General features: G+C 64.9%; 4 protein-coding genes across 6 annotated transcripts in view; 1 reads left to right on the plus strand and 3 right to left on the minus strand.

The window, feature by feature from the left end:
* Positions 1 to 3,442, minus strand: part of PEAR1 (platelet endothelial aggregation receptor 1) — a 12,801-nt gene extending 9,359 nt beyond the window's left edge. The window contains 5 exon segments of the mRNA XM_021376438.1: positions 127 to 219; positions 295 to 395; positions 657 to 761; positions 839 to 931; positions 3,271 to 3,442. Of these exon segments, the coding sequence (XP_021232113.1) occupies positions 127 to 219; positions 295 to 395; positions 657 to 761; positions 839 to 930 (391 nt within the window). The 5' untranslated portion in view covers position 931; positions 3,271 to 3,442.
* LOC110388003 (feather keratin 2-like) overlaps positions 1 to 16,713 on the plus strand; it is a 906,242-nt gene that overhangs the window by 424,445 nt on the left and 465,084 nt on the right. The gene's annotated exons all lie outside the window — the stretch shown is intronic.
* On the minus strand, positions 6,694 to 14,465 carry NTRK1 (neurotrophic receptor tyrosine kinase 1). The gene is made up of 17 exons (XM_021376812.1): positions 14,281 to 14,465; positions 12,774 to 12,848; positions 12,626 to 12,697; positions 12,077 to 12,145; positions 11,601 to 11,755; positions 11,357 to 11,502; positions 11,130 to 11,256; positions 10,705 to 11,034; positions 10,493 to 10,510; positions 10,286 to 10,344; positions 9,909 to 10,011; positions 9,458 to 9,604; positions 9,232 to 9,362; positions 8,995 to 9,167; positions 7,701 to 7,941; positions 7,386 to 7,544; positions 6,694 to 7,233 (listed from the first exon to the last, which is right to left on the minus strand). Exons 1-17 carry the CDS (start codon positions 14,463 to 14,465, stop codon positions 7,048 to 7,050), a joined length of 2,376 nt encoding a protein of 791 aa, XP_021232487.1. The 3' UTR covers positions 6,694 to 7,047.
* Positions 15,494 to 16,713, minus strand: part of INSRR (insulin receptor related receptor) — a 10,025-nt gene continuing 8,805 nt past the window's right edge. For 2 of the 3 annotated variants that reach the window (XM_021376609.1, XM_021376608.1), the window contains 3 exons: positions 16,462 to 16,591; positions 16,254 to 16,388; positions 15,494 to 16,083 (listed from right to left, as the gene is read on the minus strand). In XM_021376609.1, the coding sequence (XP_021232284.1) occupies positions 15,819 to 16,083; positions 16,254 to 16,388; positions 16,462 to 16,591 (530 nt within the window). In that variant the 3' untranslated portion in view covers positions 15,494 to 15,818. Of the gene's footprint in view, positions 16,084 to 16,253; positions 16,389 to 16,461; positions 16,592 to 16,713 lie in introns of those variants that run through there. The other variant, XM_021376610.1, reaches the window with a different exon arrangement.

Below are 16,713 nucleotides of genomic sequence, written 5' to 3' on the forward strand. Positions count from 1 at the left end.
CTCATTCCTCTTTCCCTATTCACCCCCAGGACATCTCACCGCAGAATACCCAGACCCCCCACAAAACCCGCACAGCCCCACTCCATCCCCCCAACCCAGGGATCCCTGTGCCCCCTCCCCACTCACCGCTGGAGCAGTCAGGTCCCCTCCAGCCCGGCTCACACTGGCAGCGCTCGGGGGCCACGCACCGCCCATGGACACACTCCTGGGTGCAGCGCGCTGCAGGCACAAGGCTGGGAGGTGAGCAGGGGACAGCCCAGGACCCCCCCCACGCCCCCCACCCACCCCACTCACGGACGCAGGCGTCCCTGCTCTCGTAGTAGCCCAGGCAGCACTGGTAGCGCCGGCGGTAGTCGGTGCGCACCGTCTGTCGGTACTCCGTGCGGTACACAACCCTGTGCCAAAAGCAGCGCCGTGAGGATGAGGTGTGGGGGGACGCCCCTATGTGACCCCCCCCCACACACCCCTCAGCCACGGGGCACCCCCCAGCGGGACAGCCCCCATTAGCCATATGGGACATCATCCCATTGGCCATGGGGCAGCCCTGCAGCAGGGGAGGAGGGCGTTGCGCTGGGCACCAGGATGCTCCATGCAGTGGGGTTGGGGTTAGGGTGGCGGGGGGGGGGCTTTGCTGGGGGTCTGGGCTCAGCCCTCACCTTTGCTGTGGGCAGGGCTGTGGCAGTCCTGGTGTCCCGGCACAGGGCTCGGTGGAGGTCACAATGTGGGGTTTGGCGTACGACTCCTTCACCGCTACCGTGAAGCTGTCGGGAGAGAGGGCGCGGGGTGGCGGCTGGTCCCAAGGGTGCCCCCAACCCAGCGACCCCAGCACGGCTCCTACCTCTCCCAGTAGCTGCAGACGTTGGGGTCGCTGGGGTGGAGGGCGGCCAGGAGGCAGATGTGCAGAGCCAGTGCCACGGTCCTCAGCACCATCCTGCATGGAAGCACCGAGCAAGGCTCGTACACTCTGCTCTATCCCGCTCCCCACCCACCGCCCCCGGCCCTGGCCTCCCCGCGGGGCTGGGTCTGCATTCCTGCGTGCGGAGGAACGGCTCCAACCCGGCCTGGCTGCCAAAGGGAAACTGAGGCACAGCCACACGGGTGGCCCCGGAGCTGTACGGGCCCCACAGACAGACAGAAGCGCTGCAGCCCCGGAGCTGCGCTCATCCTGCCCCCCACAGCACTGCACATCTCCCCTGCCTGGGTGTCACCCAGCTGCTCCTGAGGTGGACCCCAAAGATCCCATCCTGGGGACGGTTCCCTGCCCACAGCACTGGGGACACTGGAGGACTGGGTGGCACCAGGCTGACCCGTCCCTGGGGCTGGATATGGGGCGCTGAGGACACGGGGGACGCTGGGGACCATCCCCAGGGCTGGACACAGAGCACTGCTTGACACCAGTTTGCACTGGGGACACCGGGCTGAACTGCCCCCGGGGCTGAACGTGGGGCACCGGGGGGGGACAGCGGGGACGCATCCCAGCATCTCCCTGCCCTCAGATCCACAGTCCCATCTCAGAGACGTGGGGATGGGAAGGAGTTAAGCCCCAGGCCCTGGCAGCAGCCGCCCTGCATGGCCCCGTTTCAACGCTTTTAGTATTTATTTGCCGCTTCGTTTCCTGGATCCGCCGGGCTCTTGCTCAACCGAGCACAGGACGGGCGCTGGGAGAGCAGCCAGCTCCAAACGGGGCCACGCACCGCAGCATTTCGGGGTGCATCGGGGCTTCGGCAAGACCCAGTGGAAGAGGATGGCGGGGACTTGTGCACTGTCCCCGTTTGGCACCAGGACCCCGTCCCAGCGTCCCCCGAGCAGCCCAGCATGCCCTGAGCACTCAGCACCGTGTTTTTGGGGGGTGGCTGCAGCTCTCCGGTACGCGCACACGTGCTGCAGGAGGAAGCAGAGGTTTCCTGCCCCTCGCAGCTGGATTCATGGATTCACGGCCGTTTCCTCAGTGCCAGAGCAGGGCTGGGGACACCCCCAGGTGCCACCCACAATGCCACCCTCTTCCTCCTCCTCCTCCTCCTCCTCCTCCTCCTCCTCCTCTCCATGGGGCTGCTCTGCCTTCGTGCGGACCCCACCGGAGCAGCCCTCCCTTGGCCCAAAGCAGCGACATTTTTCTGCTGGAAAAAGCGTTTAGTCAGAGAATTTCCCCCCGTTTCCCTTCAGGTCCCAGCGGCCGTTTCCAGGGTGAGTAATTGCTCGCCCGCTTCCGAGCCTCCCGCCCTGCTGCTTCTCCTCCCCAGTTCAGGACCCCCGAGCCCTCCCCACGGCCCCATCCCCACTCCAGCAAACCCACGCGCTGGGGGGGGGGGGGGCCAGGGCCCCAGCGCTGCTGCGAACAACAGGAACCGCTTGGAGATGCTGGCAGGAAAAGCGAGGAGTCATCAAAACACGGCCCCATCTGGTGCTAATTGGGATGTGGGGGCCGGGATACCCAGCATTGTCCTGGGAGCACCACAGAGACCCCCAGGAGCTGCTCCTGCGCTGCCCCACAGACCACCCCAGACCCTCTCCAGAGCAGGGAGTGGCGTGTCCCCATGCTTGGGGGCTCCAATCCCATCTGGGGACAGGGACAGGCTGGCACCGACATGTCCCAGCCCCACATCACCCTCACCCCGGGGTGGTCGCATCCCAATGACCCACATCCTCCTGCTTTGAACCAGGCAGGAGGAAGGGAGGGGACATTCCCAAGGGTTGGGGACGATTATCCTCACCCCCCCCACCCCACCCCAGCTCCTTGTCTTTTTCCTTCCAGTGTGACACGGGTCAGGGAGCATCGTCCTCAGGGGCTGGGACCCACAGCCCCACATTGAGCAGTGTGGGAAGATGGGGCCGAGGGCAGGGATGTGGCTCCTGCACTGTCCCCACCGGAGACACAGAGCTCGGGAAGGGCCCCGCAGCCGCTATCTCTGCCCTGGTGCTTCCTACACCGCGGGCTGACGCGTTTCCTTCGGGGCTGTGAGCATCGTAGGGACACTGCAGGGATGGGGACGGGGATGGGGACGCAGACAGGGATGGGGACTGGGATGGGGTTGGGGACGGGGATGGGGATGGGGACGGGGATGGGGATGGGGACAGGGCCTGCTTAGGGTCAGGGTCAGCGCTGAGGTCGCCGCAGTGTCACCGCTCCATCCCACCCTCCCCCTGCCATCCCCATGCCACCATCCCTAGGACAACCCCAGAGCCCCCCCCCCCCCCAACACGGGGACGGAACCCCCTTGGGTCATCCCGGTAGGACTCCAACCCCCAGACCGCGCTCACCGGGACCCTCACCTGGCCGGGCCGGGCCGGGTTGGGACAGGACGGGACGGGACAGGACGGGACGGGACGGGGCCGGTGCTGCCCGTGCTGTGCGCGGTGGAGGCTCAGCGCGGCCGTCGGAAGCGGAGGGAGGGCCCGGAGCCGCTCTCAGGAAGTTTGGACGCGGAGACAACTACGGAAAAGAGGAAAAAAAAAAAAAAAAAAAAAAAAACCGCTTTTTTTTTTTTTTTTTTTTAAACTTTTCTGGCCAGAAACCAGCAGGTTTGGAACAAAAACATCACCGGGGCCCGAAGCGGGGGGAAGAGCGACAGCCGCGGGGACACCCCCGTGTAGATCCGGCCCCGGCTGCTCCGAGGAACGGGGCGGGAGCGGCCCCGCATCCCGGGCGGCCCCGGGCGATCCCCGAGGTGCGGCCGCGTCGGGTCGAGCCCCGGGGGCTGCGGGCAGCGGGCGTCCCCCGGCCGAACAGCAGCATCTGGTGGCGGCTGAGAGCAAAATCGGGCTGAGAGAGGAGCACGCGTCGTCCCCGCACCGGAATCAGTCCGGCTCGAATCCCTGCATCCGGGCCGCGCAGCATCTCCGCGTTGCAGCATCCCCCGCAGCCCGGCATCCTGGGCGTGCATCAGCCCTGCACCTTGGGATCCCGGCTGCTCGTCACCCCCCAGGTGTGGGTTCCCAAGCCGTGCATTACCCCTGCATCCCAGGCACGTGCATTCCCTTCTTGGGCACGCACCACCCCAATTTTGGCTCTCCCCAGCCCCTCTGCATCCCTGCACCCCAGGCACGCACATCAGCATCCTTGCCACACGTCATCCCTACATCACGGGATACCCCACCACGCACCCCCTCCCACCCCCCACATCCCAGGCTCCCTGCCCGTGTATCACCCCACATCCTGGGCTCCCCACCCCCATCTCATCCCCACACAGCAGCCCAACGCTGGGACCCCCACACTCAGCCCCACGCGTTGCCCCCTCCCCACGCGCGGCCGCTCCCCTCTCCCAGCGAGCGCCTACATTAGCTGGCCTCAACTGATGTCAAGGCGCCATTAATTGCCTCTCCTCGTTACAGTAATAGCTCTAATCACTCGTAACGATTTTCACGTCCCAGCGTGGCTCTGCCGCTCCCCCCTGCCCGCTCGGGCTCCATTAGGACGCAGCCCACCCGAGGCCACGGGGGCTTCCCCAAATGGCTCTGCCTGGAGAGGGGCATGAGGATGAGGACACAAGGGTTGCAAGTTGGGGACAGTTGGGGACAGTGGGACCGGGATGGGGATTTCTGAGCTGGGAACCGGGCGGAACTGACCCCCCCACCCCCCACCCCACTGCTCTTAAATAAGGCATCCCTGTGGTCACCAGGAAATGCTGCTCTGGGACACTTGAGCAGCACTTCAGCTGCACCTCATTAGTGTCAAGATGCCTCTGCAAGCCCCCCCGAGACCCCCAGGCCGGGGGGGAACCGGGCCCACAAGTGCACTTAGGAGACACACAGGGTCCGGTCAGCACTCATCCTCCCCAGGACCCATGGCGCCGGGATGCAGCTGCAGCCCCACATCCATCACCGGCACCATAAGGTCCCCCCAAACCGGGCAACCCCGAACTGTGGGCAATCCCACACATAAACCCTGCAACCAAGCAGCCCCCGGGGTCTCCTCCTGCCCTATCTCCCATGGGGTTCCCCGCAAGGGCATCCCCAGCACCACAGCTCTGTCTGAGCTGGGAGCAGAGCCAGCTCCGTGGGCAGCGCTAGAGGTACCCAGGATCCGGGCAGGATGAGGCCACACCATGAAAAATCCCTTTGCAGCCCCATCGGATGCAGGATGAGGCCCGGGACCCTGGAAGGGCCCTGTCCCCCCAGCTCGGCTGCTGTGCTGTTAAGAGAGGAACTTTTCCAGGGAGCAGAGCCGTTAATTACCTCATTGCCAGAGTCCATTACCGCTCCCCCTGGAGCAGCTGAAATGGAGAAACTGTGGGGTGGGGATAAATCAATCAGAGCTGCACACTTCTGGGAGCGGGGCTTAACCCTTCCCTCTCTAACCCGGGGGGAAACCGAGGCACAGCCATGGGGAAAACCACACCGGGTCCTCCCCGTGCACCTGGTGCTCTCGTACCACCACGCTCAGGTCCTTTTTTGGGGCAGTTTGGTCCTTTTCCAGTGCCCGGGCAGAGCGTGGCCGCCGCTTCCCCTCTGCGGGAACAGTATTGACCAAAGAGGCAATTTGCAGCGCAGCGCTGGAAAAGCTCACAGTTGTAATCTTGTTCCTTCCTCAAATTAGATAAGAGGGAAAAGCCCATAAATCAGCGCAGGCAGAGATTAGAGAACCCCAAGGAAGCAGGGCACTCTCCTCGGGCCACCGCCTCAAGAGTAAGAGCTGCATGTGGGGCACCACTCGGCCACCCCCCCCCCGGTCCCAGTAGAGATTTGGGGCTGAACAAGGGGACAGGAGCCGCAGCCCCACTGCAGCCCCATGGTTCACACACCTGCATGGCAGCCCCAAGGCTCGCTGCCTCAGTTTCCCCCCTTGGCTCAGGGCTGGCCTTGGGTGCCGCTCCTTTTGCTGGCTGCCACATCCCATTCCTGGGCTGGCAGCCAGAGCTGTGCCCTCTGCAGGGAGGGGATGGTGAGGGGTGGGTTACATGCTGAGGACATTGGGGATGGCCCTGGTTTCCTGCTGCTCCCCCCAACTGTGCTGCATGCAGCCCTGGTCATCCAGCATGGTGTAGCTCCACAGCAATGCACTGTGGCACGGTGCTGCTCCATGGCACGGTGATGCACCGTGCCTCAGTTTCCCCAGGTCTCCTCTTCCCTCTCCTTATCTCAGGTCACGGTGGGTAACAAAGGAGCTGCCAGGGCCCAGCCTGCGCTGCCTAATTAGCCAGATGAAATCAATTCTGCTCCATTACAGTCAGATCCAGGTCTCAAACATTACCAAGGCGGCCGGAGAGCCCTGGGAAGGATGATTAAGTGGACGCTACAGGGCATTTGATAACCCCATGGCTCCGGTGACGGTGCGTGGGGAAGGGAGGGCTTTGCCCTTTGTTTGGGGGTTTGGCTTCTTCATCCCTTTGTGCTCAAAAGGTCCCCACCTCACCCCTCTGGCACAGGGACCCACCCCCTGTGCGCAGCCCCAGCTCAGCCAGGGGGTCTCCAAAGCATCCCCATGTCCCTCTCTGGGCTGGGGACAGTATCCCCCTCACGTGCACCTGAGCTTTGCACATCCTCACTCCTCCCCTCACCCAAACCCACCCCTCAGCACCGCCAACCCACACCTCACCCAGTGCCACGGAATGGGAACGAGCCACCCCCGTGCCACCACGTCCCGTCTGCTCCCCTTTCCCTGCTCCCCCCCCCAAAAAAGCCCTTCTGTCTCCCCAGAGCACCTCCCCCTCCCTGACACCCAGCAGACACTCCATGGGCAGCCAGCTGGCAGCGCAGCAGAGAAGTGGACGCTTTTATTACCGACCAGGTTCGCTGCAGAGTGGGAGAGCGCGTGGGGCATCCACCCAGCCAGGCACTACTGGGACAGGGAGGGATGGAGCAGCCATGACACCGAGCAGCCGAGTGCCCCCCGCGGGGCTGGGGGTCCCGATTCTGTCCCTCCAGGGGCAAACTCACAGCGGGGAAAAACCACGGCTGCAGCCTCCATGGGCACAACTCCAGCCCTACAGCCCCCCAGGGGGCTTGCTGTGACAAACAGGGTTTAAGCCCTCTCCAGCATCAGGGCATCGGTCCAGGGTTGGGGGGGGGGGACACGGAGCGGCCAGCCTGGGGGGGTGATGGGGGTTCCGCTCAGCCCAGTATGTCCAGGTAGATGGGAGGGGTCTTGACCAGGGCCTGCAGGCGGCTGTGGATGTCCTGGATGCGCTGGCGCTGCTGAGGCTCCCGTTGCCAGCAGCTCTGCATGATGTCGTACACCTCGGAGGGACACGTGCGGGGCCGCTCCAGCTCCCGGCCCTGCGTGATGCACTCGATGGCCTGCGGGAGCAGGGGGACATGGAACCCACAGCCCTCACCCGGACCCCACAGAGCCGGGGGGGTTCCTTGCCTTCCCCCATCCCACACGTGGTAGGCGGTGCCAAGCCCAGCTCCGTGCTCAGCCCCACGTGCAGACCTCAGGTTGAGCCCACCTCGGTGTTGGAGAGCTGGTACCAGGGCTGCTTCCCGTAGGTGAAGATCTCCCACAGCACCACGCCGAAGCTCCAGATGTCGCTCTCGGTGGTGAACTTGCGGTACAGGATGCTCTCGGGGGGCATCCAGCGGATGGGCAGCATGGTCCGGCCGCCCACCTGCACACAGCAGAACCATCAGCGCGGACCCCCTCCCCCCCCTTCCCCTTCCCAAACCCTCGCTGAGTGCTCGGCAGCGCCATTAAATATGGATGGGGCTGGGGAAGGGGCAGCAGATTAAATGGAAACTTGAGGCAGGGAGGGCGCGGAGCTCACCCGGTAGTAGTCGGTGCTGTAGATATCGCGGGACATGCCGAAGTCCCCGATCTTCACCACTAGGTCGTGGCCCACCAAGCAGTTGCGGGTGGCCAGGTCGCGGTGCACAAAGTGCAGGGATGCCAGGTAGACCATGCCCGAGGCGATCTGCGTGGCGATCTGCAGCATGTGGCTCAGCGTCAGCTGCCCGTAGGGCTGCCCCTGCCCGTGATCCAGGATCTTGGCGTCCGGCCCGTGGGACCTGGCAGGGCAGAGGGTGCTCGGAGCGGGGGGGACGTGTGCTGGATTGTTTGTGTGTGTGTGCGTGTCTGTATGCAGGGAAAGGGTGGGCAGGCGTGTGCATTTGTGCAAGGAAGCGCCGTGCGTGTGTCTGCACATGTGCTGGGAAATGCAGTGCGTGCATGCAGGGAAAGTACGTGCATGCATGTGTGCAGCCATGCAAGGTGCAGGAGTACACGTGCGTGCACACGTGGTGGGGAAGGGAGTGCACGTGTGTGTGCATGATGTGTGGACACACGTGTGTAAGCCCAGGATAGAGAGGGCTGTGCACATGCTGGGCAAGGATGCGCACATGCGTGCAGCCGTGCCAAGGAAAGCCATGCACATGTGTGCACGCATGCTGAAGAACACACAGACCAACATGTGTGGGTTGGGAAGGCAGGGAAGGCTTCATGCAAGGGAAGCCAGGCGTATGAGCGCACACGTGCAGGGGAAGCACGCACACGCACATGTGCACGCTCGCAGGGCTAGGGCACACATGTGAGAGCACCCACAGCAAGGAATCCCATGCATGCACACGCTGGGAATGCTGAGCACGCATCAGCAGCCCTGAGCTGGGGAGGGCTGTGCATCACTGGGCGCCAGGAGGTGTGAAAGCAGCAGGCGTGCACAGAGCCAGGGTGCGAGCGGGCCGGGGGCCGGGGGCTGCACGCTGCTTTGATGCCGAGCGCTGCTGACAGCCGGGCCGGGGAGGCCGGGCTGGGAGCGGGGGGCTCTGCTCGGCAGAACCATTAATGCCAAGTCCCATAACAATAATCATAAAAGCCACGTCTCAGAGCTCATCGCGTGGCCACTAAAGCGATGCCTCTGGCAGCCCCCCCGTCTATCAGCAATACCTGGGGGGCCAATCGAAAAGTCTCTGCTTATTCCAGCTGATGGCCAATCTCTCTCTATTTAAGCCTCTCAGACAGCTAATCTAATCAATATTGCAAGGAGGGCTGCATTAGCAGCGAGCGCAGAGCGGCTGTCTGAGCCGCGCTGATGGAGCGGGGAGGGGGCGCGGGGCCGGGCCCACCTGAGGAAGCGGTTGAGGTCTCCGTGCTTCATGTACTCGAAGACCATGATGAGGGGCTCGCCCTCGGTGCACACGCCGTAGAACTTGACGATGTGCTCGTGCTGCAGCACCGTCAGCAGCTCCGCTTCCCGCTGGAAGTCGAGCCGAGCGCTCTCCGTCGCCTCCTTCAGCGCCTGCAGGCACACGGTGTTAAACCCGGCCCAGATCACCCCGGGACCCCCATGGTCACCCCGTCACCTTCACAGCCACCAACGTCTTCTCCTGCTCCGGGAGGAGGTGGGAGCACTCGGCCAGGAAGACCTTCCCGAAGGCGCCCTCGCCCAGCTCCCACTTGAGCACGATGTCACGGCGCTGCACGTGGTGCACACCTGGGGGACCCGCACCCATCAGCCCCGAGGGGGACGCTGGGGAGCTGTGCGGGATTCTGGGGTCGGTGCAGGGTGCTGGGGACCCCCAGCCTTACAGGCGTTGCAGAAGTACTGCGGGTTCTCGATGAAGTTGCTCTTCAGCCCCTCCAGCTTGCTCTCGGTGGAGGACAGGGGGCTGCTGCCCAGGTTCATGAAGTGCAGCGACATGGCCAGGTCATCCTCCTGGGCCAGCACGGCCGAGCCTGCAGGGACAGGGGCACAGGGACAGGGCCATCACAGGGGGGTGGGGGTGCTTTGTGCAACAGTGCCAGGTGCTGCCGAGCATCCCCCCCCCCCCCCCCAGCCCCGGGGGGAACCAGCGCGATCAAACCCATTTGCAGGCTGAATCCATTCCAGGAGTGAATTAGCAGCTGCTGCCCGCACTGCCTGGCCCCAGCGGGTCCTCACCGCCACCCAGAGCCCCAAGGGGGTGCCAGGCAATGGGGACCCATGGGGACCGTCGCCCCACGGCCGTGCCCCCACCCGGTGCAGGAAGCGGGGACTCACGGTTAATGCCGAACTTGGAGCGGCGCCCGCACTTGTTGAGCGCGATGAGCATGACGGAGAGGAAGAGGGAGGCGAAGACGGCCAGAGCCACGGCCACGGAGACCTGGGGGCAGAGGGAACAGGAGGGATGGGGTCGGGGTCCTACTGCAGAGCCAGGGGTAGCACCCTTCTCCCAGCCCCGGCGGTGGAGGTGGTCGCAAATCTACTGGGGAAACTGAGGCACAAGGGAGGGCGGGCGGCTTCCTTCACCCCATCCCATCCCACTTCGCCTCGCCTCCAGTTTGCCTTCACTTTAAGGACTGTTTTGCTTTCCCACGGGTGTCCTTGTGCCCCTTACCCCCAAATCACAGAGTACACCGTGCCAGCTGAGCCCTCACCCCAAACGTGTGCTCATCCGCTGTCTGCACGGGGCCCTCCAGCGAGCTGTTCCTGGTGCCTGTGCAGGGAGAGGGCACAGGGTGAGCGTGGGATGGGGTCACAGCCTTGCTCCTGCACAAACACTGCATCCTCATCACGGGGGTACCCCTAGTCACCACGGCTGGGGGGGATTGGGGCAGGGGGAGCAGCATGAACCCAGCACTCACCCAGCGGAGATATGGACACTGTGCAGCATGGAGAAAGGAAAGAACACACGTTAACCACCCACCCCCGCCATGACATAGTCCCACGCTTCCTTCCCACTCCCTGGGGAAACTGAGGCACGTGGGGGCACAGAACCCCCGGGCAAGGTGGGAAACTGAGGCACTTGGTGCCCCAGCGCTGACTCTGCACCTCCCCCAGCCCCACTGCGACGCACCGGGAATGGGCTCCTCGGGGCTGAAGCTGAAGGGGTTGTCCATGAAGCGACCCTGGACGCTGCGGGTGGCTCTGCCCAGGGGGTTCTGCACCACGAGGGTGTAGTTGCCGTTGTTGACATGCGTGGGGCGGTTGAGCTCGAGGCAGCCGTGCAGCACGGTGGAGTTGGGTTCGTACTCCACAATGCGCGTGTGGATGTAGGGCCCCTCGGGCAGCACCGAGCCGTTGAAGAGCCAAAGGATGCTGGGCACCGGGTTGCTGTCCACCGAGAAGGGGATGCACCAGAAGTGCTGTGGGATGGCTTCCTGCAGGAGCTGGATCACCGGCGGGACTGTGGGGACAGAGCTGCCAGTGTCCCCAAACATGCGACCCCAAAGCTGCCCCTCACCCCACCCCCCCACCCCCCACATCCCCTGGGTATCTTACAGGTGACATTCAGCGTCACGCTGTCCTCTGCCATCCCCGCTGTGTTCTCTGCCCTGCATGTGAGCTCTTTGTGGTTGAGGCTGGAGGAGATGTTGTTGATCTCCAGGACAAGCTCCCACTCCGAGAGCTGCAGGGAGCACCGGGATGGGGTGAGCGCATCCTGCATGGAGGGGATGCTGCAGGGGGACGGTGCGCCTGGAAGGTCCCCGCCGTGCCCCAAGCCTTGCCTTGGTGACGGATGGTTCTGATCCCACGTCAGGGAGGACCCACTCCCCGGTGGCCGGCGGTTCGCCCGCGATGTGGCAGGTGAGGTTGACGCTGTCCCCTTGGCGCAGCACCACTTCGGGGTGCTCGATGCGAGCGGTGGGGGGGTCTGCCGAGGAGAGAGGTGAGCTGTCCCCACGCTGTCCCCACCCACAATAGGCTCGGGGGAAGGATGCTGTTGGGGTCGGATCCCTCTGTGCCACCTACCGCAGCCGTACAGGGGGTGGCTGCCCAGGGTCACGACAGCATTGCCCTCCCAGCAGCCCAGCGACTGGTTGCCCAGCTCAGCACGGCTCCCATTCTGCCACAGCTGCAGCCAGCGGATCCCACAGGAGCAATTGAAGGGGTTTCCCTCCACGATGCTGGGATGGGGAGAGGAGACGAGCTGCATGCGGTGCATCCTTGGCTGCACCGCTCCTGGGGTGCCCAGGGTGGATGACTGCACCCGGGGCTGCGTGCTGCACAAATGCCTTGCTGTACGTGCTGTGGTGTCCCCATCCCTGTCCCCGTTCCCGTCCCTGCTGTGCACACTCGGGGCTGTCAGAGCCACACATCTGCAGCTGGATCCGTACAAGCCCTGCCACAGCCACGAGTGCACCCCCAGCCCTGTCCCTGCTCCCACGTCCCCCAGAGCCATGTCCCCAGCCATGCCCCATGCCCTGTCCCCTCCCTACAGCACTCACAGCTCCTGCAGGGGCAGATGCTGGAACGTTTTCCAGGAGAGGCTGGTCAGCGCGTTGAAGGAGAGGTTCCTGCAAGCACAGACCCCATCAGCCTCCCTTCCCTGAGTCCCCTTGTCCCGCATCACCCTCACACACAGGGGTCTGTCACATGCTGGGAACAGAGCTGTCACACCATGACCAAGCAGAAGCACATTCTCCAGGCTGGCTGCCAGGGGCCCAGCTCAGCCTTTGGGTAACCCTTCCAGCAGGGACCCCCATGATCTGCGGGGTTAGTCCCCCCCTCCCTTCTCCAGCATCCCCTTCCTGCACAGGGCTGCACTGCACAGAGCTCCCGGGGGGGGCTCCAGCCCCGATCGATGGTTTCGCATTCAGCAGCACAGCCCCACACAGCCCCTCTGGATTGAGTTTTGCTGCTGGGCAGTGGGACAGCATCGATCCACCCTGAGTGCGGGGAGGGGACAAAGCCACCCTGCGTGAGGACGAGTGCCCCGGGGGGGGGACATGCATGGGAATGGGGACCTGAGCCCAAGAGGGGGGGGGGGTACTCACACGTGGCTCAGCCTGTGGGTGTCCTGGAAAGCATCGTCGGATACGTGCTGCAGCCCCGAGTTGGAGATGGTGCTGGGGGAAGCAAGGGCTTAGCACGTGCAGTGGGAACCCTGTCCCCATCCCCCCCATCCCACTCTGGGGGGCTCACAGGTGCCTGAGGTCCCACAGCATCCTGGTGTCATCCCGGGTCAGAGACGTCAGCAGAGGTTGGTTCTCGATGATGCTGGAAGGCAACAGGGCAGCAGGTGGGGGTCAGGCCCCCGCACTGGGGTCACCACTCCCAAAGCAGGGGGAGCAGCCTAGGATGGGGACAGGGACAGAGCCAAGCTGCCCCTCTGGGCCTCAGTTTCCCCAGGGCTGAGCTGGCAAATTGGGGTCAGAGCTGAGCTCCCACTCAGAACCCACAGTCCCTCTCAGAGAGCGAGTTGCCCCGGCCTCAGCCCCATTCCCGCAAAGCCCCCCCCGTGTGTCCCCACCTCCCCCTGCACCCACGGTGCCCTGTGATGTGACAGTGACACTGAGACACAGACTGTTCCCTCTCTGCTCCTTTTCCTAAGGAAAGCCCCTCTGGGGGCCAGTATAGGGTTTTCCACCCGCCCCACCCCAGGCTGCGGTGGGGATGAGGGAGACGGGGCAGAGGGATGGCGGGTGGTCTCTTGGGGGGATCACCATCCACCCCACCCTGTCGGGGAGTGAACAAAGAGCTGGCAGCGCCCGCAGTGCAGCGTCTCCCAGCACGTGGAGAAACTGAGGCAGGGAGGTGTGCAGCAGCCGCCCCAGCAATGCGGCGGGGCCAGGGCTGCAGCAGGGTGAGGACCCAGGAGCCCGGACACCCCGGTGGCACCCAAAATGTCACCTCACACCCCTGCTCCCTCCTCATCCCAGCACAGAGCAGGGGGAGAATGGAAGAGAGATGCCCCAACCCAGGCAACATGGGTGCCCAAACCCATCCTGCACCCCAGCTGAGTGCCAGCACGAGCCTGCTCTCCCCATGCTGGGCAATAATCCCTCTTGGATACAGAAGGTTAGGGGCTCAAATCCCCCTCAGCTTCCCAACCTGCAAGCCTTGGGGGCACCAGGACAGCATCATCACGGTGGGGACAAAGGGCTCGGTCTGCCCCTGCACCCCAGCGCTGTCCACGGCAGCATGGGCACTCCCTGTCCATGGACCCTGCTGCACCCAGCCCTTCTCCCCTACTGGTATCCCACGGAATGGGGTTAAGAGCTGTCCCGAGTGCCTCCCTCATTCCCTGTGAGACCACAGTAGGGACGCCCCCCATCTTTGCACCCCAGCCCCCTCTCTCTAGGCAGCCCCACTCCCCAGCCCCATCAGCACCCATCACTGTCCCAGTGCCTCCACCATGCCCTCCAGCCCCACCTCCCCTCACTCATCATTGTGTCCTGGTCCAAATGCCCTGACCCCACTGCCATCCTCTTCCTCATTTCCATCCTCATCATCCTATCCTGGCCCCACTACCCTGTCCTGTCCTTATCCCCGTCCTCTTCCTCATCCCCAGTCCCCATCTCCATCACTATTCCCCTTCCTCATCCCCATCCCCATCCCTGCTCCCTGCCCTCGTCATCCCACCCCGTTTCCATCACCCCCGTCCCCACGTCTCCATCTCACCGCGATCCCTCTGCCCGTCCCCACTCACACGTCGGTGGGGCGGTGGGTCCCCAGCAGCAGGGCGCCGAGGCTGCGCACGGTGCGGGGCTCCCGGCAGCGCAGGGTGCGGGACTCGGGGCAGCGGCAGTGCTCGGGGCAGGCTTGGGGGGGGGCGGCGGCTCCCGGGGGCAGCAGCAGCGCTGCCAGGCACAGCCGGAGCCAAGCGGGCAGCATCGCGACCCGGGGCCGACCCGGGGCCGCTCCGGGACCTCCGCCCTCGCACTTCGCCGTCTCACCGGAGCCCACGAACGCGGCACCGTGCGGGACCGGCGGGTTAAAAGCGGCGCCCGGTCCGGCCTCCTGGGGAGGGGCCAGCGACTCCCCCGCCCCGACCCTGCCCGCAGCCCCGCACCGCGCGGCGGCACCGGGAGGATGCGGGATGGGGGCTCGGACCGCAGGTGGGGCGGGAGATGTGGGACCCTGCCCGCACTCTGCCCGCACCCTGCGCGCAATGCCCGCACTCTACACCCTGCCCACGCTCTGCTCGCGCGATGCCCGCATCATCCCCGCCTGCGCCCTGCTCCAGCAGCTCCCGTGCCCCCATTTGCAAGGGGCGGAGGACACCTCCCACTGCCCCCTCCCTGCATTGAGGGCCATCAGGAGCACCCCCTCCCCCCCCCAGCTCCCCCATCAGCCTCCCAAGATGTCACGGCACTTGAGCCGCCCTCAAGCTCCCGGTTATGTCCGGGTGCAGACTGGGGAACGTTGGTAGCACAGTGGTCCTGTCCCCAGCTGTCTCACCGCCTTGGGACCCTCTTATGAGGGGAGGGCAGAGCACGGCCGGTGGATCCCCATCCGCTCCCATCACCCCCATCCCAATCCCCGCGTTACAGCAGTAGGGCTCATGTGTGCGCTGAGTTTGGCACATTCTCAGCCTGAATCCCTCTCCCAGCGCTCAGCCCTGCTCACCAAGGGACTGGAATGGGGAGAGCGGGGACCTGCGGGACCCTCCCCCGCAGACATCCCGGTCTGAGTCCCCCGTCAGACCGCCACCGCCTCGCGAATTCCTCTGCTTTGACGTTTTTTCCCCAGAAACGCCTCCGGCTCGGGCACCGCAGGGCAAAGCCGCAGCGAGATGCTCAGGAAGCAGATGGGACCGGCGGACGGCGGTGGAAAGCCCCGAGCAGCTGCACCCCCAACCCCCCACCCCCCCCCCGTCCCCTCCCTCCGTGCCCCCACAGAGCAAGCACCGCTCGGCCGAGCTCCGTCCTGCTTTATTCTCCCTGCTCCCCCGGGGCAGACAGCGGAGCCGGCTCGGCCCCGACGCTGTACCCCGCCTTCAGGACTGCGGGGAGACCGCAGGGCAGCGCCGTGCCTCAGTTTCCCCATCTGCAAAACGGAGCGTCCTAGGGGGCAGCACCCCCCCCCCCAACCCCCGCTTTGCCACCATCTCCCCAACGCAGGGGGCGGCAGTGCAGTGGCTCCCTCCCCCCCAGAGCACACCCCCTTCCCTTAAAAGCAATAAATAACGCGAAGGGCCCCGCTATGGGGCGGGGGGAAGAGTCCGCAGCGGGCGGCAGCCCCCGCTCACAGGCAGCCCGTCCCGTTGGGGAGCCGGCCTCGGCCCTTGCGGGTGGGCAGCGGGGGTGCGGGCGGCTCGTCCTCCTCGGGGGGGTGCTCCGTTTCGGCGTCCGAGAGCTCGCTGGAGCCGCGCCGCCGGTTCTCGGGGCTGTAGAAGAAGGAGAGGGTGCGGAAAGCGGGCGCCATGTGCTCCTTGATGCTCTCCAGGAGCTGGACGAAGGATGGGCGCTGGCGAGGGTTCTGCTGCCAGCACAGACACATCAGCTCGTGGCTGCGGGACAAAGAGTGCCCAGTGGGTATGGGGGCCCCCAGCACCCCCCCCCCGGCCACCTCAAAGGGCAGCCGGCTTGCTGGGGCTCCACGCAGACCAGAGGCCACGGTGGTAGGCGTGGTGCTTATTGCCCACCCCAAGCAATTCTGGCAAGAGATCCCCCCACTCACAGTTGATCGGGGCAGTTCTCCGGCCTCTCCAAGACGCCGTTGTCCATGACGTAGCGCAGGACCTGCTCGTTGGACATGCCCTGGTAGGGCTGCTCGGCCAGCGTGGTGATCTCCCACAGCACCACCCCGAAGGACCTGCAGCACCCACAGGTCAGGCCTGGCTGGGTGGGGGCTCACCCACGTGGTTCCCCCCGGCCCCATCACCCACCAGATGTCGGACTGCGTGTTGAAGATGCCGTCCTTGAGGGCCTCGGGGGACATCCAGCGGACGGGGAGCAGCCCCTTGCCCCCTTTGCGGTAATAATCAGTCTCGTAGATGTCCCGCGTCATGCCGAAATCTGGTGGAGGAGGAGGAGGAGGAGGAAGAAGAAGAGGAAAAGGAGGAAGAGGAGGGAAAAGAATAAGAGAAGGAAGAGCAGAAAGACAAGGAAGAGGAGGAAGAGGAGGAAGAAGAGGAAAA

This window comes from Numida meleagris, chromosome 24, assembly GCF_002078875.1.
Source record: "Numida meleagris isolate 19003 breed g44 Domestic line chromosome 24, NumMel1.0, whole genome shotgun sequence".
NCBI classification, from domain to species: domain Eukaryota; kingdom Metazoa; phylum Chordata; class Aves; order Galliformes; family Numididae; genus Numida; species Numida meleagris.